General features: G+C 41.0%; 2 protein-coding genes across 3 annotated transcripts in view; one reads left to right on the top strand and one right to left on the bottom strand.

Annotated features, from left to right (window-relative positions):
• Nucleotides 1–6,141, top strand: part of MYLK3 (myosin light chain kinase 3) — a 51,348-nt gene extending 45,207 nt beyond the window's left edge. For both annotated transcript variants that reach the window (XM_067550397.1, XM_067550406.1), the window contains exons 10-13: nt 453–581; nt 1,798–1,950; nt 4,178–4,310; nt 5,929–6,141. In XM_067550397.1, the coding sequence (XP_067406498.1) occupies nt 453–581; nt 1,798–1,950; nt 4,178–4,310; nt 5,929–6,000 (487 nt within the window). In that variant the 3' untranslated portion in view covers nt 6,001–6,141. The remainder of the gene's footprint in view (nt 1–452; nt 582–1,797; nt 1,951–4,177; nt 4,311–5,928) is intronic.
• Nucleotides 6,142–8,585: 2,444 nt separating this feature from the next.
• On the bottom strand, nt 8,586–24,127 carry ORC6 (origin recognition complex subunit 6). Its single transcript, XM_067550416.1, has 7 exons — nt 23,963–24,127; nt 17,297–17,429; nt 16,300–16,463; nt 13,133–13,222; nt 11,632–11,744; nt 10,480–10,554; nt 8,586–10,050 (listed from the first exon to the last, which is right to left on the bottom strand). The coding sequence occupies exons 1-7, from the start codon at nt 24,046–24,048 to the stop codon at nt 9,923–9,925; spliced, it is 789 nt and encodes a 262-aa protein (XP_067406517.1). The 5' UTR covers nt 24,049–24,127; the 3' UTR covers nt 8,586–9,922.
• Between the last annotated feature and the right edge of the window lie 68 nt (nt 24,128–24,195).

Below are 24,195 nucleotides of genomic sequence, written 5' to 3'. Positions count from 1 at the left end.
ATGTCTTAGTTACAGCCCACGAATGCTTATGCCTGCAGAAATTAAATTTGTTAGTCTTTAAAGTGCTATAGGACTCTTGTTGTTTTTGCTGTATACAACATTTTGCTGAATTCAGACTAATACGGGTATCCCTCTGGAACTTTTCACAATAAAAGTGACTCATTAGAGACAAAAAGTTAATACAAATGATTTGGTTTCTTTGATTTTGTTCAGATTAAAATGGCTGCTTCATTTAAACATTTGATCAGACTAATTGAAAGTGACTGTGAATTACAAAAAACTCTACATGGGGATGCAGAGGCTGAAATTCTGCATCTTTAAAGACTTAGATATAGAACCTAACTGTCTGGCTCTACTATTGTATGAACCCTGTGACAATTCTTTTTGCAAGTGTGCAGTGCATGTACTTAGTCTGCTTTTAGTGCTGATGCTCCTTCTTGTTTCTGGTGAAGGTACAAACCTCGTGAGAAGCTGAAAGTTAATTTTGGCACTCCTGAATTCTTGGCTCCCGAAGTGGTGAACTATGACTTTGTTTCGTTCCCAACTGACATGTGGAGTGTAGGCGTCATCACGTACATGCTGTGAGTAAGCCTCTGTGTGTGTCATGGCCATGGCATCATATGCTCTGAAAGAAAGGCCAGTGGAAGGTATTTGCAGTGCTGGAATCCAGCTGATTATGAGATTCCCATCTAGGGAGTGTGTCTTCCTTGTTGCACTAACTTCATTACTCAAAAGAGAGAGCCCATGAAAGGGAATATCACTTGTGACACCGCTTTAAGTACCTGAAAAACAATGAATCTTCATTCTAAATATTTAAACTTTCTGTTTTCTCTTGCCTTCTTGCTGTCTAGTTAGTTAATAAAAACAGAACAAATCAAGTTTCATTTACTCAGACGAAGCGTAATCAGTTGCCTGAAACATAACAGAACTTCTGCTTTCAGTGAGTTATTGAGATCCCAGATTTATCTTTTCATTTAAATCAGGCCCTTGGGAACCTGATCCAAGATTTGTACGCAACACGCACAGGAGAGTTATTCCTGTTTTGGGTGGAGTTACTCCCTGGGTCTGAAAAATTCACTTCACAGCCATCCATGGGATTAAAATTCTTCCCTGGATTTTAGGCTGTGGGCCATGGAGGCTCATCTCTACAGTCTGTGTACCTCCTGGTGAGTTGACACAGCATCACATTTTTGTAGCTGTTTTCCATGGACTGGGTCATTTTCTATTTAAGTTTATGTAGAAGCCAAAAAAATATATTGTATTTGAATCCAGTCATAAATTACTGAAGAAATAAATCTGGGCTCAGAAACTAATTGAAAATATTTTGTTGAAATAGAATTTTAATCCAGGGTAAATCTGGATTTAGGTCTTGATTCAGCAAAGCACTTCTGTGCATGCTTAGCTTTAGGCAGGTGAGCAGTCCTGTTCCAGTCTGACAAAGCACTTGAGCATGTGCTCACATCCCACTGAATTCAGTTCCTTGGGAGTCCATTAACTCTGACCTTGGCGTTGGCTGAGCAAATTGCAAATGATCTTTGTGAAGCATTCCTTCCCCATGGCTGAGCTTTATTTCTCCAGCATATTCCCATCCCCACTGGCCTGTATAGGTCGGGACTGAGCCAGGGACTAAAACCCCACCATAGCAGATGCATTGGCCTTCGGGGCAAGATCTAGCTGAAACCATTTTTTCTATTTTTTTTGGTGTTTCTAAAGTAGCAGTGAGCACAGTGAGGATACATAGGAGAAACACACACTTCCCATTACTAGCTACCCATTTCTCTCTCTTTTTTTTTTAAGGCTCAGTGGCTTATCGCCATTCCTAGGAGAAACAGATGCAGAGACAATGAATTACATAGTGAACTGCAACTGGGATTTTGATGCAGAAGCGTTTGAACAGCTCTCAGAAGAGGCAAAAGACTTTATTTCCAAACTCCTTGTGAAAGAGAAGAGGTATTTCCTTCTATGTTTGCCACAGCAGTCCTACCACTTAGAATAATAAGTCCTTCCTCACTAAATGTATGTATGGCAACCAATGACTGAAAGTTAGTACCATGACTTTTCTTTTGCTATGTTTGTGCCTACCAGGCAGTTCAGCAATGACACAAACCTCATTTTTAAAAGAAATATATCGATTTATTTTAGTCAAGGTAAAGGCTCTCCCAGTAACTGTGCCTATTGCAAGAGAGGTGAAGCAGAGGAAATGTGGAATCATTTGTTTTGTTTTAAGAAGAACCTTTTACAGAGGTCCAGGAGCTAGTTCTGTTGTCACTCTGGCTTCTTTATAAGCATTGATACAAACTGCAAAAATGTCTCTCAAAATGCAAAAGTTGATACATAGCAGCTGCAATTATGAAAGTTACCTAATTCCCAATCAAGTGCCTTACATACACTGAATAGATACAAAGAACCCTTTGGGGCCTAATTCTGCTCTTGGATTTACACGCTCAGCTCCCACTGAAGTCCAAGGGAGCAGTATACATTGCACTGCAGCATAGAATGTGGCTCAGCATGTCAAATACTGATGCTGAATGAAGACACAGGGGCTCAGTCTTCCCTTGATGAACATGTTTACAGTAACAACTCCTACCAATACTGGGAATCATCCACTCCAGGGGGCAGACTGCGCATTGTTCTAGAAAAAGATAGATAACAGGAACCCTAGAACGCTGGCTTTTTCTAGACTGTCAGCTAAGTTATACAAATAAGATTTAATAATAGTGCTTTTAATACTAACTTGTCAGTGAAAATTAAGACTGTCATTAAGCTGGAAGGATAATTGTCATCTAGTGGACTTAAGCAGAAGGGCTAGGAGTCAGGAGACAAGGCTTCTGTTCCTGACAGCCACTTGCTGTGGGATCTTAACCTCAGAGACTCGCATCTGTGAAAAGGAATTAATAATGCTTTAAGGGGGTGCAAAGCACTTTGAGATCTGGGGATGAAAAATGCTATTTAAGGGCAGATTATTATTATTATTAGAAGCAAGCAGCATTGTTGGATCTGCCAGCTGCTCGTTAGGCATAATGGCAGGACGTGGCCTCACTCTCTTGGAGAAACAGAAGTGACCAGTCCACAGCAAACACTGCCCTCCTGAGGCAGCAGGGGATGGCCTGGTGCAACAGCTTGTCCTATTACCGAACACACTCACGTGCGCTAGGAGGGATTCTGGCTGGCTGCTCACATTATGCACACGCCTGCTAACCATCAGTTTTGTTGACACCTTTCCCCTTGAGTGGCAGCTGAGCCAAAGGCAGGACTTAGCCCTACCTTTTCACAGGGAAGTCCAAGTGCAAGTTCAGATTTTGGGGGGAAAAAAATTGCTCAAAGGACCCCCAAAAAGAAAAGATGCAGGATTTTCTTGCACTGCACATGTTTCAAAGCCCCAGGGGTGTGGCCTCCTATTGAGCACCTTGTTGCTTGTCTACATACAGTAGTTATTTATATTACAATTAAATTGTTTCAATCAAAAATCACCCTCTTGGTTGTCACACTGAACCCAAAGACAAGCTGTGTATGGCAAGTTGAATCTGAAATAGAACCTGTGAGTTTCCAGCCCAGCTGAAAGAGGAATACTTTAAAACCATACTTCTTGTCAAGGTTTACATATGGATGCTCTCATTTGTGTGAACTGCCTTCTGGAAGCATCTGTGATCCTCCTTAAATATACAATAGGGAATTATCTTGTATTGTCAGGGGAGATGGACTACATAACACCACAAGTTAATATCTCTACTTTGCATCTGTTTCTTGTGGCTTTTGCACACTCCTACGTGGATGCCATGTGGTCTACCATTCACATTCCAAAATTACACACAAACTGTACAGCTACTCCAAATAACAGAGCAACAAGGTTACAAAATACTCAGGCAGGGAGCATTAACCCAAGTGCAGAACTTCACAGACGTCTAAGCGCCACTTAGTCCCACCTGACGGGTAGGAATGAGAATTGGTCTTCATGCAGGTGCTCCGTGCTGAGATGAATGGCAGTTATAAAGGGCCTTCCCCCCCATCTTTTTTTGTATGTTTAATTTTATTTTCATTTAGAAAAAGCTCTTTCATATGCGGTATCAGTGAAGAGCAACTGAACCTTTCCACTGCAAGCAAACAAGGAGATTCTGTGTAAATTACAATAGTGGTAGCAACATTTACATCACAGGCCTTCACAAATTTTATTTTCCAGTTGCAGAATGAGTGCAGCACAGTGTCTGAAACACGAGTGGTTAAATGATCTGCCTGGCAAAGCCAAGAAATCCAAGCTTTGCTTGAAGTCCCAGTTGCTGCTACAGAGTTACATGGCTCACAGAAAATGGAAGGTAAATAGACAAAGTCTGACAACTCTATTTTCAGAAAAGAGTGATTGTACTAGTGCAATGCAGGCAGGGCCCTTATTCCTCATCATAGTCCTCTACTAATCATGGAGCTCCTCCTTGCAATATGAATTTGGGAATTATATTGCAGTTGTAGTTTTGAGTGTTCACTTCCCCCTTTTACACCAGGGCATCTCTGAGTTAGATACTTTGTTCCTAAATTTTTATTCTTATTTCTGATTGGTGTTTTTAAAAAAGGCGTAAAATTCCAGGGATTTAAAGGCTTTTACTGTATTTATTGTATGTTAAACACTTAACCTTTCAAGCAAAAACAATTACTTTTCAGCTGACATAGGCGCTAATGTAACTATCTTCAATGTATAAGAAATATTGGAATGATACAACAGAAGACTATTTTGTGTAGTATTTATTGCAAAGGTCTGAGACCAAGAAAAGTCGGGGTTCAAATCCATTCTGAGTCCTCCATTCACTGTACAATCTTGGGAAAATTACCTTATCTTCTTGTGTCACAATCCACACAGATGGCAATTTGGATACTTTCAGGACCTTACTCATAATCTCAAGCTAATTCTTGAACATGCTCAGTAAATATGTAGGAATTTCTATAAAAGGTGATCAATAATCATTCTCCGCAAAGGAGGGGCACAATAACCCAGAACATTTAAACCCGCAGTAAGAGGATGAAAGCCAGTGATGTCTGTCCCCAGTTTTTCTGACTACTGAGAGTAGCAACACCTTGCTAATTAGTTAAACCCTGAAGACCAAACTTTGTTTACTTTTTGAGGCTCCAGAATTACTGTTACTTGTGTTCAGACATTCAGATTTGCATTTAAAAAATGTTTTCATCCCAAGCTATTTTATTACACTTTGCTAACAGATGCATACAGCCTTTTGTTCATCATATAAATACTGTTTTACAGCCATAAAGAGTATTCTCTAGTATAAAGCATTTTATGATTCCAAGTGGGGAGGATTCAAGTGTCACTCCTCTAGCATTGTTAAAATTACACTAATCATAGACAGCTGCTTTTCCTTTGATCACATTGACACCTTGGATCCCTGAAGTGTTGTAATTAATGTCTGTTGCATGTAACACACTGGCTATTATCCAGAGAAAGGCGATTAACCTGATAGACCTATTTGTTTGATCCATTATGGCGGTTCCTATGACAATTTAGTTACATGACTCTCCTGTGAGGAATGGCGTTGTGTTACTGTAAGTATAACCCTTTTTTAATTAGGCGCTGCAGAAGAACGGAGGTGTACTTTGAGCTAGCTGGCTTCCGCAAGGCTGACAGGTGCAACAGAAGATAGGAGAACTGGTGCTAATTAATCCCCCAATTTCAGTGAGGCAACAAATGTATCCCCAAAACCTTCATGAACCTTCCACTCTGCTTCTTTTCAGTTGAAATAGTTGCATTGCCCTGTCTTTAATGTGTAGTAAACATTGGAGTGACACAACAGAAGGAGGCAATGTTCAGTGTGGAGGGCTAGAAAAAAATCTGTGTTTAATATTCTGAGTCCCTCCCTGAAGAAACCCCAGTATTAAGTATGCTTTGGCTCGATTATGCTCACATTTAGATTTTTTCTGTTTTGTTCACAGAAACATTTCTATGTGGTAGCTGCTGCCAATCGGCTGAGGAGGTTTCCAAGCATGTCTGTCAACCTTGCTTAAGTTGCTGTGGAAGAGCTATATCCTTAGAGCTAGAGATGAAGCAGAGATAAAAGGACTGGGTGTTTTTAGCGATTCTCTCTCTTCCCCCACCACTTTTGCCATTCTCATGTTATGTATCATGATTGTATTTAGATACCAGAACTGCCTCAGATCACAACATCAAATGAGTTTTCCTAATCTTTCTAAAACAGAGGTTTCCATAGTTATACTCTGTTTTACAAGCTCTCAGCTACTGGATACAGTGACACATAAATACTCCTGATATTACTCCACTTACACCTGTGAAGGTATGCTCATAATTAGCAGTTAAGTTCCCTGAGTGGGACCCATTTATTTTTGAAGTCTCCGATTATTCATAAGAATCCAAAGGCTGTATTATAACAGCAAACACCTAATCAGTATTTAGGTATTCCTAAACAGAACAGTGGCTACCTTCAGACTTTGTGTTAATGAGGTGCTGTGCTATCACTTTTAGAGCATTACCGATGTAGTGATAGATTTGGCAGGATAATAGTGCTCTATTTTTCCCAAAGATAATTGTCACTTAAAGCAAAATATCCAGGGACAAAACTGAGCTTGCGAAATGCAGTTTTTCTACATTTTTTCTAAAGCAGTTAAGTTTTTCTGCCTCCCCACCCCCTTTTTTTTTAACCAAAGCATCACAATAATGCATGACAACTAGTCAGAGTCAAATGAAAATGTTTCTTCCACTTTACCCTCTACAACAAAGATCAGTGCTTTCAGAGGTATTTTAAAGACAGTTAAATCTGGCACCAGGCATTGGTATGAATCTAGACTCAACTGCCACAAATGAAAAACAATTGGGGTGACAATCTGGTGGATGCAGAACTGTGTAGTTAAGTGTCACTGCTCCCCAGGAACAGAAGTTCTTTTATTCTCCCCTCTGAGTGTGAGTTTCAAGGTGTATGTTTTAAACACATCAATGCATTGCTGTAGCTGGGACCTGAACACTTGGTTTTCTAAGCTAATATTTTAGTTCAACATTTTTGCCAAATGCCATGAAGTTTAACAGAAAAACTACTGCTTGGTAACAGGTAAACTGGTTTGGTTTTGTTTAGCTGCTGCTAGGGGAGGATCAGAGAATTGCTAACCCTTGACTCTGTTTCAGTCACAGGGGAGCTGTTGCTCTTTTTCTGTTTGTTTAAAAACAAAAATGTTAGTATTGTGAAGAAAAAGGTTGATGTTCAAGTACCAAAGGTTTTTTTTCTGATGCTTATAAAGCTGGAGTCATCCCCTATAACACAAACCCAGTACCAACTGTGTTTCCTTAGTGTTTATCAGGCACTTTTGTAGAGGTGGCTGACATGCGGTTTCCTTTGTTGGTAAGCTAGAAGCTGCACCACTCTGTGAGCTGATTAAAATAATTTATCACTAATAGTAGCTGCTTAGGGTCTGCACATTAAGAGCCTAATCAAATCATGATCAGACGCCCATTAACTCATATCCCTTCAATTGCCTACAGTGGTTGTTGCTTCCAGGCCTCATAAAGACCTTAAAAGTTACTTACACTAACTAGACTAGTTTAATGTTAAGCTTGTCTAGCGTTTCAGTTTTAGAACTTCTCCCCTCCCTACCAGATGGACTGGACTTGTGCACCACTTTCAGCATTATGCCAGAGGGCAACAAAAGTTACATGAAAGAATTCTGACAGTATCACCTTCTGTGAAGGCCCAAGTTTGTTCACATTTGCTCTCCCCAGTCACACTGCATGGTAAATAGTTACTTTGTTAGTGTGTATATTGATGAAATTAACAGAAATAAATCTGTACAAATGTATCTGGTTGGCCTAGTCTCAAGTTTGAAATACTGTAATCAGTCTAACTTAAAGGCAGCATTGGTGAGTCCTTTACAACAGAATTCCAGTCTGCTACCTCTGACTTTCTTCCAGAGTGGGGACCCCCTCCTACAATATTATGAAATCAGATTTGGAATCCCATTTTTACACATTCTTAGTGAGTTGGGACTGCTCAGTGTTTGCCTTGCTCTTTAGGCATTTTTTTGCCTCTTCCTAAAGCAACTTTATAAAAATTTTAACTTGAACCATCCCCAAAACAGATTGATATGGAAGAAGGAATGTTTCTACTTTTACTTTTGAATTTTTAAAAAGGGAGTGGAGCAGAATAGGTTAAGAGAAATGAGAAAAACAAATGTAAGAAGCTGGTCAATTTTAATTCTCAGTTTGCCATGGCAGTGTCTCTTCATTACCGTGTCTTTTTGTAGATGGATACTAGATGAATGCCCTCACTTATTCACAATTATGTTTTAGACTGAGTGCAGGCTGCACCTTGTTCCTGGATGTTTAGTTTTTTCAACTGCCTATCTTAGGATCAGATTTCAATTCTTAGCAGTATAGTCTTAGTATGTTCACAAAATGAAGTTTTGCACACACCCCGACATTCTACGTTTCCTTAGGGCAATTACAGTGATTGCAGCCCCACAATCAGAGAAGGCAACATTGGAACCTCTTTCTGGTTGGTGCAGCATCCCCCACTTGCCCCCCTGTGGTAGGTTTCATCACAATGTCCACATCAATGGACAGGAAGTATGATTACTATTTCTACTCAAAGGAGTTTATTCAGTTAGTACTGTACATTGAATGCAGACAAGTAGTCTTCACAACTGTCATAGCATTCATGATCATAACCTCATTTTCAGTACAACTATTCACTGGCTGATCTTGTTTCCAGCAGTGGGTATACACAGTTGTGAAAATCCAACTGTATTTTAGCACAACGAATAGGAAATGTTCTGTGCTTACCTGAAAGTTGACTCTCTCTCTCTTTTTTTTTTTTTTTTTGAGAAACAGTCCAGTCAGATCCAGCTCATGCTGGAGACAAACAAATCATCCAGATCCAAGATGGAAAGTGATACCCAAAGATTCAGGTTTATTTTGTTAGATGTTAATCCCATGCTCTGCAGTAGGATAAATTTGTGCTTTCTCATCAAAGTACAGTTATTCTAGTGTAGAAGAAAAAAACCTGAATTATGCTGGCTATGGAAGTGGTCTCAAGGGGAGGCAACATCAGAGGATGGGGCAATCTCCTGCTGCCAGTGACTGGCAGGTTTGAATCTGTTCCCAAACTGCAAGCAGACTGAAATACCTCATTACAGATCTGTAGACCTTATTAGCTGACGGAAGGAAACATTAAGTAAGTACAGAAAATTTCTTTAAGTCCATTTAGATTTTGATCCTGATGGAATTTGTACAATAGAAGTGCTAAGCAGGTCACAGAAGCAACCCTGGAACCATATGGAAATTCTTGAACTAAAGATTCAGATGTTGAAAAAAATCTTTATTGCTCTCTCAAAACATTTAGGTTCAACATACACAGTAGAAACCAGTTAATCAGGTATTATGGATCATAAAATTTAAATAATCTTTCTGTATCTAAGTGTTCAACCACTCTGTGGCTATAAAAAAGTTTAACAGTCTGAATTCCTCCGTTTTTATTTGCTGTTGACATAAGTTGTTTCCTCAGAGACCCTTCCCAAATGCCTTGGTAACCATGACTTAAGCTTCAGTTCGGGATACATACAAGGGTGTGCAACCTTTTCAGAGGTCACTTAATACTGCACCATTAATTGGCCTGTTTGTTGCTTAAAAGTAGCCAGGCTACTCTATGTCCTAGATCTGAGGTCTGCACTGGTCCGAGGGGAAGGCATCACAGGGTCAACTTTCAAACTTGGGCCTACTGTGTAGTAATAATGTGTCACCCTAATGCTGGTCCCACTTAGTAAAATGACAGGCATAACGATTTAAAACCTTGCCACTCAAATAAACAAGAATGGCTGGTTACCAGTATCAATTCACGTGCTACTGAGTCTCACCAGTGTGGAGGAGGATTTAAAATTACAAGCCCAATGCAGTGTCATTGCTTTGTAGCAATGTCAGAGACTTAAGTCAGACACTGCTCCCTTTTGCCTTAGCAGCATTTTCCAGGATTCTTTTTTTCCATTCTTCATAATCTTGTTTTGCTTCAGTTTCACTTTTCTGCCGCTTGCAAGGGATATCAACTTCATCTTCAGATTCTACAAGGGCAGAAAAAAACCTCAACTTTCAGAAAATGCTCTCTATCATGCATAGTATTTTGCCTAAAGAGAGTGCCTAATGCTAAGTCTCAGATCCCTGGAATGTACACATACCAGTCTATTTCATGCATACGAAAACTTACATCTATTTTTTTAAAAAAAATCAAGCTGTAGTTTTGTTTAACATTGTGATCTTTACCTATTTATCTTTTTGTTTGAGTGGAAAAGGCTACTGTAGTTCCACTAAACTTGCTCCATAAAAACAATGGTGCTTCTTAGCATTTCCAACATCTGGCCAGCTGTGGAAGGGAGTGGGTTGTTGAGAACAGAGCCTCAAGTCATACTGAGCTATAACAAAGTTATCCAGCTAACACATTATTAGGCAACAGCAGAAGAACAAAGCTTAATTTCACAATTAAGAGAACCTACCTTCTTCCTTTTCAATGCATTCAGTCAAGGTCTTCTGGCTTTGTGTTGGCTGAGGAGCCAGTGAAGCACAGTCTCCTTTTAAAGAAGAGAAAGCTACTTTTATGTATGTATTTTTGGACAGTAGTTGGGGTACTGGGGCACCTAATGGATCACATTCATGCCTTAAGTATATACCCCCCCACTTCCTTGTACCCTTGCTGATTACTCTGGCAGGACTCCCCCTGGGTTCTCCTTTCCCCACCACCTCAAGCAATGTATTTGTATTACAGTAGCACCAGCAATGTGCTGGGTGCAAGCCACACACACAAGAAGTGTCTTCCCTGGCAAGCTTCTCAGCTGAAGGTGATAGCAACAGAGGGTAGGTTAAAAAAAATTGAGCCATCCCTAACTATTTCAGAAATGGGCTAATTTCTTGTAGGAGCAGGAACAGAAGTGGGTCTTGAAGGTTTTCAAGGAGGAGGGGACAATGGCTTTATGGATGAGTTCAGGTGGGACATTCTATGCATGATGAGCATTATGGTAGTAGGTGCAATGACCGAGGAGGGGGTTGAGGAAGTCATTGGTGGATTGGAGTGTGATGTTGTATGAGGAAAGTACATAAATTGGGAGGTGGCAGAGTTGTGCAGAAAGGTGAGGACATTGACTTGGTGACTGGAGAAGGATGAGACAGAGGGATTCTTACAGGAGCTCTATGACACAGGGAAGATGATCTTGGCAGCTGCACACTGTATGAAATGGAGTGGAACTACAGGAGAGTCAGTCAGGTGACAGCCACACTACTAAAGGCAGGAGAAAAGCACGACCTGGAAGAGGGTTTCAACTGTGTGGCGGTAAAGAAAAGGCCAGAGGAAGAGCCATAAATTTTATATTGCTCACAGGTGTAGGGTAAGCAAAAGGGAGGAGTCAAAGATGGCTCCTGTGTTATGCGAGTTAGAAGACAGCCTGACATGACATCCCCGAGGAATAAGACAGGCTGTGATGAGACAGGCAATTGAAGGAGACAAGTCAGGAGTGGACAGAAGCTGGCACAAAGAGAAGAGTTGAAATTATACTAGAGTCCCCCCAGAAAGGGTGCAGAGAGAGCAGGATCCCAATAGAGTGGCTACATCACCTGCTTTCCAGAGCACAAGACTTCAAGTGCTGAACACTTACTTCTGATCTGCTGGCCAATTGTCTCCAGCTGGCTGCAGAGCCGATCAAATATTGCCCTCTTCACCCCAGATGTATCCACCATTTTCTTCTTATCCACTTTTAGTTTCAAGCACCTAAAACAGCAAGTTAGTTTATTTTCTGAAGGAGGCAACATTCAAACATACATAACTCAGGTTGCTCAATGCATTTATAGGCAGCGGTGCCTCAGTGAATAAGCAGAAGGCCAGGAGCTGGAACTCCAGAGTTCTAATCCATGCTCAGCTACTGATTCACTGCGTGACTTTGCTTAAGAGCGTTCCTCCCTGCCCCAGTTTCCCCATCTGTAAAAAGGGAGATAAGCCATACCCATCTGCATTAAAGGGAAGCTGTGATGATCCTTTAATCCTAATTAAAGGAAAGCTGTGATGATCCTAAATCCTAGTAGTATTTAACAATTTGGAACAGGAAATGGAAAAAAAAAAAATCACACCTTGTTGAAGTTACGGGGAGAAATTCATATAGGAAAAGTAGTTTGGCCAGACCCTGGACAAACAATCCTACTCCTGTAATGAGCGAATTGGGACTTTCACATCAATAGACAGGTGCTCATTTTAAAAACTCATCTGATGAGCCGTATGGTGCCCCCTAATCCCACACTGGTTCATAGGATTTCTAACTGGTACACCACTTAGATTGGGAAAAGATTCATGGACAATAAAAGTCCACGTGGATTTTGCTGAGTCACTGTCTGCTGGACACTAACTTGCAGGAGGTTGCAGCTTTCTCTTTAGGGGACTCCATATCTTAAAGGCAAGATCGCCTGGGGGTTGGGAAAAAACAGATGACTATTTGGAGCTTGTCAGTCCTCAGCCTTTCTGCAATTGCTCCTAATTCACATGCAAGACATCATCTCACCACTACTGCATGTTCCATAGGTGTCTGTCTGCTACATGACCAACTCAAATGCACCCTATTCCATCTTGGCAAACAAAACCTCCCCATCAAATGCAAGGTATTAACTAGCAACATTCTTCTGTTGGTTTGGGAGAAAGGGTTGATGGAAGATAAAACACATCCAACAGATGATCTTCCAATGACTGTCACATAATAGAGTCATTACTTTAAATAACAGTGGCAGGAGGTATTCATTTATTATAAAATCACATGATTTGCCTTCGAGCTACTAGGCTAGGTGTTTGGTTTAATGTTTTCTTTCTCTAAGGCAAAACACAATGTAGGCCGAATACTTCACTACAAGAAAAACATTATCCTCAGCAGGATGTCAAGACTATGTGGGCTTCTGAGAGCAGTGCTACAAAATACATTTAACCACCTAAATGTGCTTTGGGATATTAAGAATTCTTGAGGCTGGAGCAGCTGTTTGCACTCTTAACTTGTGAAAACTTTCATTAACATGCACAGCATGCATGTGTTGGGGGAAAATCCAAGAATGTGATTTTGTGTTCTCACAGTTAGAATAATGGGGAATCCCACCCGGCATGTAACCTTATGAAGGGGGTACCTGCAGGCTGTGAACAATGCAGCTGTTGTGAACAGGGGTTTTGATAAATCAAGATCCATCTGCTGCGCTTCAGAAAGACTGGATTCATACCTAAAAGAGAGCAGCAATATTTACTACATAGCTAGTTTGCTTTAAAACAAAGCTTGTGAAGTTGGTTTCCTTGGAGTTGAACAAAGACCTGGTATAAGATTGCTTGGTTCTTCTGTTTTCAGCCAGGCTCAACCATTTTCTACTCCTGGTTGAAAACTGAAGAAACAGGCAAAGATGAGAAAGAGATGGCAGCATGTCCTGTGTTACAGGCATGGGAGTGATATTTATTTTAAATCAAGAAATTAGGCAGAGGGGACAAGGTGGAGTCATCAGAGTCTCTATTCCACCTACTCATCACACTCAATAAAACCAAGTACTTACAGATGTTAAGTTCTCTCTAAAAAAATATGATAAATCAGTTTGAATTCAATTCATCCCAGTGCAGAGGGCTCGCCCACAGCTCTTTTAACCACTTACTCCCCACTGACCCCTTAATTTGGTGCTTAAGGGAGGCAGAAGGCTTTGTGGGCTCTCAGCATAGAGGTGAATTTCATTCTCTGAATATTATGAAATAGCCAACAGACCATTTATTCTAATCTATAGCTGTCAGACTGACAGGTGTTTTGTTTACACAAGGAAACATCTATAGACAAGTTTAAATAGCTTTACTCTTTAAATATGATGCAGCCATGAGGAGTGCCAGCTACATAAGTGACGACTGTTCTTTGCAGCCTAGGATTCATAGATTCCAAGGCCCAAAAGGGACCATTAGGATCATCTAATCTGATCTCTGTATCACAGCCTATAAAACTTCCTCAAACTAATTCCCAGAACAGATCTTTTAGAAAAACATCCCATCTTGACTTAAAAGTTACCATGACCCCTGGTAAATTGTGTAGATGGTTAATTATCTCAGTTAAAAATTTACATCTTATATCCAGACTAAATTTGTTTAGCTTCAAATTCCAACCACTGAACAGTGTTATACCTTTATCTGCTAGATTGATGAGCCCATTATTAAATATTTGTTCCTCATATAATACTAATAGACTAATCAAGATACCCCCTTAACCTTTTGTTAAAATAAATAGATTGAGCTCCTTGAACCTGTCCCTAGAAGGCAGGTTTTCTAATCCTTTAATCATTCTCATGGCTCTTCTTTGAACTCCCTCCAAGTTTTCAACATCCTTCTTGAACTGTGGGCACCAGAACTGGACACAGTATTCCAGCAACAGCTATTCCAGTGCCAAATACAGAGGTAAAATATCCTCTCTAGTCCTACTTGACATTCCCGTTTATGCATCCAAGGACTGAATTAGCCCTTTTCGCCACAGTGTTACACTGGGAATTCATGTTCAGCTGATTATCCACCCTGACTCCTGAGTTTTCAGCTTGACTACTTCCCAGGAGAGTCCCCATTGTGTAAGTATGGCCTACTTTGTTCCTCGATGTCTACATTTACCCTTATTAAAATGTATGATGTGTTTGCTCCCAGTTCACCAAGCGATCCAGATTGCTCTGTATTACTGACCAGTCCTCTTCCTTTTTTAACACTCCCTCTAAATGTGTCATCTGCACACTCTATTAGTGATGATTTTGTTTTCTGCCAGGCCATTAATAAAACTATTAAATAGCATAGGATAAAGAACAGATCCTTGTGGGACCCACTAAAAACACACCCACTTGATGATGATCCCGTTTACAATTATGTTTCGAAACCAATCATTTAGCTAGTCTTTAATCCATTTAAAGTACGTTAGTTTTATATAGTTCTGGTTTTTTTTTTTTTTTTTTTTTTTTTAAACAAAACGTTGTGCGGTACCAACTCAAATGTCTTACAGAAGTCTAAGTACATTACATCAACATTATTACTTTTATCAACCAAACTTATAATCTCATCAAAAGAGAAACTTAGTTTGACAGGATTTATTTTCCACAGACCCACGTTTAATAGCATTAATTATATTACCCCCCCTTTAATTCTTTATTAATAGAGTCTGGTATTAGCCACACCATTATTTCCCCCCAGGATTGATGCTAGACTGACAGGCCTATAACTACCTGGGTCATTCCATTTACACTTTTTAGATATTGATGCAGTATTAGCTTTCTTCCAGGCTTTTGGAACTTCCCCAGTTTTCTAAGACTTACTGAAAAAAAAATCAACATTAATGGTCCAGTGAGCTCCTCAGCCAGCTCTTTTAAAACTTTTGGGTGCAAGTTATCTAGATCTGCTGATTTAAAAATGTATAAATTTAGCAGCTGCCATTTAACATCTGAGATACTAATGTAACAAAGTTTTATCATATGATATCATCAGTTTCTGCTCCAAATACAGAACAAATATTTATTGAACACTTCTGCCTTCTTATTGATAATTCTACCATTTCTATATAGCAATGAACCACTATCATTGTCAGGATTCTTTTTGGTCCTAATATACTTAAACTCCTTCTTATCATCCTAAACTCAGCTGGCCATAGATTTCTTCTTGTGTCCCTTTGCTTCCCTGATCAATGTTTCACAATTCTATCTTCTGATTGATATCCATTACTATCGGCTTCTCCTTTCTTCCATTTGTTGTTTTGTTTTATAATGACTTGTTAAACAATTGCTTTCGTTAAAGTGGATATTACACAGAGGAGAGGATTTTGTGAAAGGACTCTCAATCTTGTGAAGTTTTTTTTATTCAATAGTTTTTACAAAAAAAATGTAGGATTCATTTTGGAATGGATACATTTCTTTAGACGTGGTTTCTTACCTACAAATATGAATCTCCTCGAATTGCAAGGTTGACTGAGGAAAGGCTACAGGTAGGATACATGAGAGAGAGACAGACAGTGTGGGCCTGTAGATAGGAAATTGGACTGCAGTCTATTCCCATTCTACCACTGACTCACTGTGACACTAGACAAGCCACAGTCTAAATATTTCAAACATGGGTTCCCAAATAAGTGGCCTAATTTTCAGAAGTGCTGACCACTCATTGAAGTCAGTGGGAGCTGCACATGCTCAGTACCTCTGACAATCAGGCTTTTAGCACTTAAAACAGTCTTATTTAAAAACAAAGAAAGCATTTCCATTTTTAAATAGAAATGGATGATAAACTGATGGCCATAAAAGGCTACATGCCCTACCTTTGTAATATTTTTGAAGCAGTGTTTACTGCCTCCACGCAGCAGAATTGTACAGCCAGATCTCGGATTCCCAGATTGGACTTCAAACCTAGCAAACACTCAAAAGACTTCATACAGCTCTGGTAAGTCCTCTTGTTCAAACCGGAGAGTTTAACTAAGTAGCTCTTTGAAAAACAAAACAAAACCTCATGTGTGAGCAGAATTTCCCTTCAGTACTTTATCCATCTAACTAGAAAAGGTTAGTTAACCCATCTTCTATTTTTGTTTCCAACAGTTTTATTGTTGTTTGCTCATTGTTTGGTTAAATCTGTTACACACGTGAAGCTGCCCTATGGAGAGGGAAAAAAAATACAGAATGGAAAAGGAACACCACATGTTTCAATTCAGAGTTACCTTCAGATAATTTGGAAAGTGATATGGCCCTTTTAACTGCAGGTACTTCAAAAGCTATATATCAGCTATAGATCACTGAGCATTTGTACGAAGGCTCAGTGTCTCTGTGCTATTCAGGGGAATCTAGGCAATGGAAACCCCTCCCATGTATGGAGGAGGAATCTGCAAAATATTATATGGACAATCAGCAATGGCAGTCCTGCAAATGGGCATCCACAGGCTTCCAGGAGGGAAATGGACATACATAAAGCCACTGCTCCCTTTTGGTTAGCTTTAAGAGCCCACCTGCATCCCTTCTCACAGAAAAGGGACAAACAGGGTTATGGTTTACCACTCTTAAAGAACCCTCAATCAGAGGCTGTAAAAGTCAATTCACACCAGAGTGTAATGGAGACTCTAGTCTCCAATTCTCTGATGAAAACTGAAATAGCACTGGATTGTTGGAAGGATCCAGTTGTAGACTGATCCATAATGTGAGGTAAAGGGAATGTATTTGTCTTTCCTTGCTGCCTCATCATATACACTAACTATGGTACTATTTTTATTGGAGTTGGTAAGGGTTAGGAAGAACAAATGAAAAAACCATGTCCATATTGTATCCTACTTTGTCTGCAACGGGGTGTTGCATGTAGCTAGCTGCTAGATCCAGGCACATCACTGCATTGCCTGTTGCTGTCATCTGAGCCAATAATCCCGTGCACTTCACCTGGGACAGTCGCAGATATTCTTCTGCTTTTCTGTAAAATAACCCCGCCCCCACAAATGCCATTCATTAATACCACTGAGGTTACAGATTTGTAGCATTTACATCTGCAAGAATTCACACACACAGGACTGGCTGCTTTAAATCAAGGTTTAAAAAAAGATTAAGATAAATGGGACGTCAGTGAAATAGGTCTGGAAGCACTGGCAGTCTGGTTGTATAACTGTGTATGCACTGTTGTGCCTTGCAGCCTACAGAAATGTCAGTCAAATATTAGTTAAAATGAATTCAAAGTAATTTTGAGTAGTGTTCATTTGGGGCCAGGGGAAGTTTCTTTGAAGTACTGGAGGGAAAGTTAAGAGATTGGGTTTAGTTGTAGGTCTTAGTGATGTTCAAATGTTGCAGGGGAATGCACATATATATTTATTTAGATTTAACAATAATGATCAATACACACATGCAGAATGCTGAGCCCCCTCGCGATAATTAAGCTTACAGTAACTTCTCAGCTTTATTCTAACTTTACTAGCTGGCTGTAATCTAAGACAGACAATCTTTAGTTTCGGGGCGGGGGGGGGGGGGAACTAGTGTATTCACAAACTGGAACTGAAGTAACTAACTCAGTGATAGTTCAACACTGTTATTTCAGGGCTAGTCTGTGGATGAACACACATTTCAAATTAAATGTAATTTAAGATGCAACTTGAAACCAATTTAGGTATTTCAGTTCAAATCTGTAATTAGACCAGCTATAAGAGACAAGTGCATCCTTACTCCTGTAAAAAGGAACACAATTCGTGAGATTTTTAAAAAGGCAGAAGAGTTGAAGTAGATAATTGGAAGAATCATTTGGGGCCTTCTTTATAAGAAATTTGGCTTTTTTGCATTAAAGCATCCCACAATTATTATAAGTGAAGCTTCCCAATGGTAGGAATCATAGCGTAGATCTGCTTGCCAGTGTTTTAACCACAGTGGTCCCAATACTGCAATAGGCTTGCCACAAGCGCACTCCTTCATGCCCTCACATGGATCCTACTACAATGGATTGATTTAAATCCCTTATTTTAAATCATATTTGCATTTCTACTTAAGTTATTTTCCTAAACAAAGTTGATCCTCATTGATTAGTACCATTAAAACATGTTGATTTGCAACTAAATACAGTCTTCATATTACATTTGGTGCTTCTTTTTGCTAACCAAGAGGATTCACTATATCTATACACAGTTATTTAAGCAATTACATAGCTTAACTTACATTTATTCAGGTTCTAATATAATAAATGTAAAAATTAAGAAAACGGTCAATGATGCATTTCTTATTTAGTAGGTGACCAATTTTTACTTGTGATTGTGTCAAGCTCTATTTGGATGGAAATTTAAAACAATTAAAAATGCACAAAACCAGCATTTTAGATGTTTATATGAAATAAAACCACCTTAAATGTTCTGGACACAAGAAAAGATTTACCAAAACTGTTTTGTGTTGAAAACTTTATTAACAAAGAAAGTATTATCTGTAGCTAATGAATTTAACTTATTGTTTCTGGTTACCATGTCCTTCAAGATTTTAGAACTAGTCGATCGGATCCCCCCATGGATCCCATTCATAGATTAGAAGAGTAAAACAAGCTTTCCTGCTCTGTGAACTCCCAATTGGTTTCTTAACTTTCAATGAACTTACAATTGAACTGAACTAGTTGAATAAACTGAAATGAAGAAAACAGAGAGACTACAGCTGTCAAAAGTTGGGGTAGCACTTCAACAAATTTTCATTCCATGTGCTTAGCCAGCGACTTCCATCAGTTCAGTGGTATGACTTTCTTTAAAAGTTTCTTTCGACAAACATGTACTGCTTAATATTAATTTCTGTATTTAATTTAAATGATTAATAGATTATAGTAAATGTAGGCCTTAACAGAGGTGGTCAATTTCAAATTTAATTTTAAATGGGTTATTTAAAATAAGAAAAAAAAAGTGCTTAATTTAAATTAAAAAAAATCCCATGTATTTGATTTAAAAAAACCAAACAAACCCATTTTTATCCACGTTGATCTGTACTGACTTCAATTAGACTCCCCTCTGGCAGAGGAGACCCCAACAAAGGACATGATTCAAGATCAGGGTCCCCATCATCTGAACCTACTCTGAGCATGGTTAGACAACACCATAGTTAAAATGCTAGTGCAAACAGTCTACACTAGTGCCCTCTATCCCACCCACCCACAAACTGTTTCCTCTCACTGGTAAAGCCAGGTGAGAGAGTGGGAAAGTCAGAAGGCGAACTGGGCCCTTTAAAAGGCAATTGGTCTAGCCCATCTGTAGAGCCCTGTGCAGATATAAAAATGTGGATCCACATCCAATCCACATCTGTGAGAATAAACTTATACATGATCTGCAATCCACTCCGACTTTTATGGGGATCTGCATCAGCACTTGCAGCAGCCCAAGCTGCCAATCAGCTGTTTGGTGGCCAGCCCTGTGCCCACTGATCAGCTGTTCTGCCCCTGCAGCCACTGAACAGCTGATCCTCCCTGGGGCTGGCTGCCAGCTGCTCCAGAAGTTAGGAAGATCACGGAATCCCTGACCATCTGCATCCAATCCACAAACGGCTAAAATGGTCCATGGTATAAAGCAGATATCTGTGGATTTGCAGGGTTCTACCCATCTATGCCTCATTAACAGCTTCTTGATGGGGTCTGATGGAGGGCTGCTGGTCTCTTTAAAGAGATGGAGACCAGGAAACAGGAAGCAACAGCTATGGCAGAAGCTCTAGAGAGCAGGAGATCCTTGAAGATGTAGGAAGGGGTCAGGCCTGGAAGCCAGACCCAGGGGAGCAGTAGAGGCGTTTACTTGATGATCTCTCAAAGCTGGAGTACAGATAGCACCAGGAGAGTATGGGACCCTCTCTAGGGGAAAAAAGGACACCCAGTTTGAGGACCAGATGTTCCTGGGAAGAGCAGAGGACTACAGCTGGAAATGGCCACAGTGATTGCTTGATTTAAATTTAAAAAAAAAAATCTCAAAAACCACAGCCTGGGGACAGGCAGAAGATACCAGAAAATAAGGTGTTGTGTTGACTATGTTTGCAGACTTTGATAGTTGGTTAAATTGTTTGTTAATAAATACAAGGAGGAGTATTATTGGCCACAAGAGAGCCTCTAGTAGATTTAATGATTTAAGGAACCCTGCACAGGGGAAACTGAGGCAGGGGTGACAACCCTATTTATCCAGAAATTTTGTGCGCCGCTGTAGCAGTTTAAGTGTAGAAGTAGCCTAAGTTGTGTTTATCTTCACAATAGCATACTTCCTCCCCATTCTGAAATGTTCTGAGTAGTGAGATATTTTCAATTTCAACTTTATTAGTATCTGAGTTGGCACCCACTGAAATAAATGGGGGAGTTGATACATCAGAGTTGTAATTTTCAGGCTCTCTACAACCTCAGACATTTATGTTGTACACGGTACAGTTACATCCAGGTCACATTTTCTTTGCTAGCATAACAGCAAGGAACTTACTGCTTCTCTAAAGAGGATATTGACCTGAATAGCTCCCTGCGTTGACATATTGTTTCAGAATAGCTGCTGCACTGGGGAAACACGAATTATTCTGGAATAAAGTGATGTACTCTAGAATAGCATACTTGCACAAGGAGCTTTCTAGGAATGGCCTAGAGCAAGGGTCCCCAAACTTTCAGCTGCCAGGGCCATATCACTCAGTCTTGCTCTTATGGTAGGCCGGAGTGGCTCCTCCTGGCCAGGACTCTGGGCTCACATTACATGGGAGAGGGGCAGGGGGAAGGGGTGGGGCTGGGGAGGGTGGGGAGCGGCTGCTGTGCGGTGCTGCTTGGGGCCAGGAGTGGCTCCTGGCTAGGATGCTGTGCCCATGTCACATGGGAGAGGGGCGGGGCGGGAGGGGGGAGAAGACTCAGCAGGCCGGTCAAAATGTGTCAGCAGGCCAGATGTGACTCGCAGGCTGTAGTTTGGGGACCCCTGGTCTAGCTACAAGACAGGGCACTGGACTGTGACCCCTGGGTTCTAGTCCAGCTCGCCCTCCGTGTGCACTTGTATAAGTCACTCTACCTCTCTCTGCCTTAAGTTCACCCATCTGTAAAATAGAGATGATATTGACCTTTATAGAGTGCTTTGAGATCTACTACTGAAAAGTGCTATTTAAAAGTTGTGTGTTAAAATTGGGCATGGAAAGATTACATTTTTATTGGTAAATACTCAGGGTGAATAAAAGTATTTATTTTATTTAAAATGTAAGTTTTTCTTTTCACAAAGTAACCTGTTGACAATGAAATCTGAATTTAATGCAAAATATGTTAAGGCCTAAACTTATTATAATCTCTTAAAACATTTAATAAAAAAAGTAAATACTGAATCTATGAGCCGGTATCAAAAAAGTCAGTGTTAAAGGCTCCTTTTCTATATAAAGACAGAACCAGGGGGAAAGTATCTAACTTTTCAGATCAAGCTTTATAGGGCCCTATCAAATTCATGGCCATGAAAAATGCATCACGGACCAGGAAATCTGATTTACCCTGTGAAATCTGTAGGGAAATTGTAGGGAAGACCAGGTTTTGCAGAGCTGGATGGCTGGAGAGCAGCAGCTTCTGGCTAGAAGCCTAGCTCTGAAGGCAGCACCATCACAGGCAGTGATGCAGAGATGAGGATGCATGGTATGGGGGGTTAGGGAGCAGGGCCAACTTTAAGGGTGAGTGGGCGACTGCCCAGGTCCCCACAGAGCCAGCTCAAGGCTCTGTTAGTTCCTGAGTGCTGGGGCTGGAGCTAGGAAGGGGCAGGGTTGGGGATGCCCCAGCCAGGGGCTCCTATTGTGCGCTGTGCTCTAGCTGCTAGTCCAGGACAGGCTGAAGAGGAACAGGACTTCCTCTTCCTCTGCACGGGTCGCTCTGGGGACCGAGTCAGGCCTACCTCTTCGCTCCGCAAGCTGCTGGCTGGGAGCCCAGCTCTGAAGGCAGCATGTTATTGCCACCATTACTTCTGTGTTACTGCTAATGGCAGTGATGCCTTCTGAGCTGTGCCTGGCTAGCAGCTGTCTGGCTCTGAAAACAGCAGTGCAGGAATAAGGGTGGCAATACCATGATTCCCTCTTCCCCACCACAGGCCCCATTTGGGTTGGGACCCCCATGGCTACAACACCATGAAATTTCAGATTTAAATAGAAACCATTGAAATGTATTATTTTTTAAATCCTATGATTGTGAAATTGAGCAAAATGGACTGTGAATTTGGTAGTACCCTAATAATAGGTCATGTTCTGAATTAAGGGCTTGGTCTTATGGGGAACCCAGGGGTAGTGCTACTGGGTGCAAGAGACCAGAAGTCATCGCAAGTGCTGGGGCCCAGCCTCGGATTCCAGGAGACACCATCAGCATGCATCTTATCAGAATCATCCACTGAGCTCACATACTCCTTTTTTATAGTCTCCCTACCTGAGCTCTGATGGGTTCATTTCTCAAATGATGAATATTTGACTCCACCCATCATTCACCATTTTCTAAAATATTAAGTGTACAATTAATAAGAATATTAAGATATAACTGCTCAACTAAATATAGCTATAACTAAATACTCACAGATGGCAAAAAGATGTATCAAATCTTGTATAAAGACATTATAAAATCAACATATTTTAATAGTTATATCAACCAATAAGAATGTTCCTTTCAACAGAAAATAACTGAAGTACAAATGGAAAAGATGGATTTAGACTGAGGCTTTCCACTTGATAATTTAAATAATTTAAATAAACAAAATAAATTAAATAAACCCTGATGTCACTGTACACATACAAATTGACAACAAAATTCCTTCAACAATTGAAATGTACAGATGGAGTTTGAAAAATGCTGCTTGGGAACTGAAGTTTGATTTAAGGACATTCACTTTGTATGTTCTGCCACGTGATGCTGACAATGCATGTTTCAATAGTTACAAAGCTTTAACTATTTCATCAACTTCTAGTGTCCTTGAGTGATTGTCTGACCCCGCCATGATTTCCTGCCACTGTGAAAATGTAAATGTAAAACAAGCTTACAGCCCATAATCTGTGCAACTGCAACCCTCTACATTGATTTAAAAAACCGCACGCAAAACTTGAAAATAAACCGACGATTGTTGCAGACAAAGTGATAAAATACAAATCGAATTCCGCCACGCCTACTCATAATGTAAACGCGGCGGGGCTGGAGTGGCCTGGCCTCCGCTCCATTATTTAACAGCGAAGAGATGCTCGCATGGTTCCCTTCAGGCCCCTGGTGCTGCCCGTCACACAGGGATCGCTTCACCCTCATCACAACCCCGCCACGCCTGGGGCGCAGCGCTAACCCACCCCTTCAGCCCAGGGGGCGCGAGGCCATTGCCCAGGGCGGAGGCGGTCGGGAAGGCGAGGGCCCTCCCAAGGGGACAGCGGAATCCGGCCACAGGCCAACCCAGGGCCCCTAGCCCCCACTCCAGCCTCGGACACCCAGCTGGCACCCAGAGTCAGTCCCCTCCCGGCTCCGCCATGGCGCTGGGGCTGCCCCGGGCCGGCTCCCGCTACCTGAGGACTCCAGGCGCAACGATGCCCAGCTTGGGCGCCAGCTGCTGGATCACTCCAGGCTCCATCGGACTCGCGCCATATGCCATCAACAACGTCGCCAACGGCCTAGCTAGCCACAGCCAGCCACGCCCCTTCCGCCCGCCCGGCCGCCCCTGTCCATTTACTCCACTCCCCTCCCTGCCCTGAGAGAGCTTGACATGCGCTCCTCCTGGAGGGGGCGGGAACAAGCCGCC

This window comes from Emydura macquarii, unplaced genomic scaffold (assembly GCF_026122565.2).
Source record: "Emydura macquarii macquarii isolate MOO-44397 ecotype Brisbane River unplaced genomic scaffold, CSIRO-AGI_Emac_v2 contig_295, whole genome shotgun sequence".
NCBI classification, from domain to species: Eukaryota; Metazoa; Chordata; order Testudines; family Chelidae; genus Emydura; species Emydura macquarii.
This window is presented reverse-complemented; position numbering and strand designations above follow the sequence as displayed.

What these genes read in the sequence shown, in the direction of transcription:
- ORC6 (XM_067550416.1), bottom strand. Translation starts at nt 24,048, where the DNA reads ATGGCATATGGCGCGAGTCCGATGGAGCCTGGAGTGATCCAGCAGCTG. An exon ending in GCATTGTTCACAGCCTGCAG is followed by an intron (nt 11,745 to 13,132) that starts GTACCCCCTTCA and finishes TTGCTGTTTTAG; the next exon opens with GTGCTTGAAACTAAAAGTGG. An exon ending in AATTGGCCAGCAGATCAGAA is followed by an intron (nt 10,555 to 11,631) that starts GTAAGTGTTCAG and finishes CTTCTTTAAAAG; the next exon opens with GAGACTGTGCTTCACTGGCT.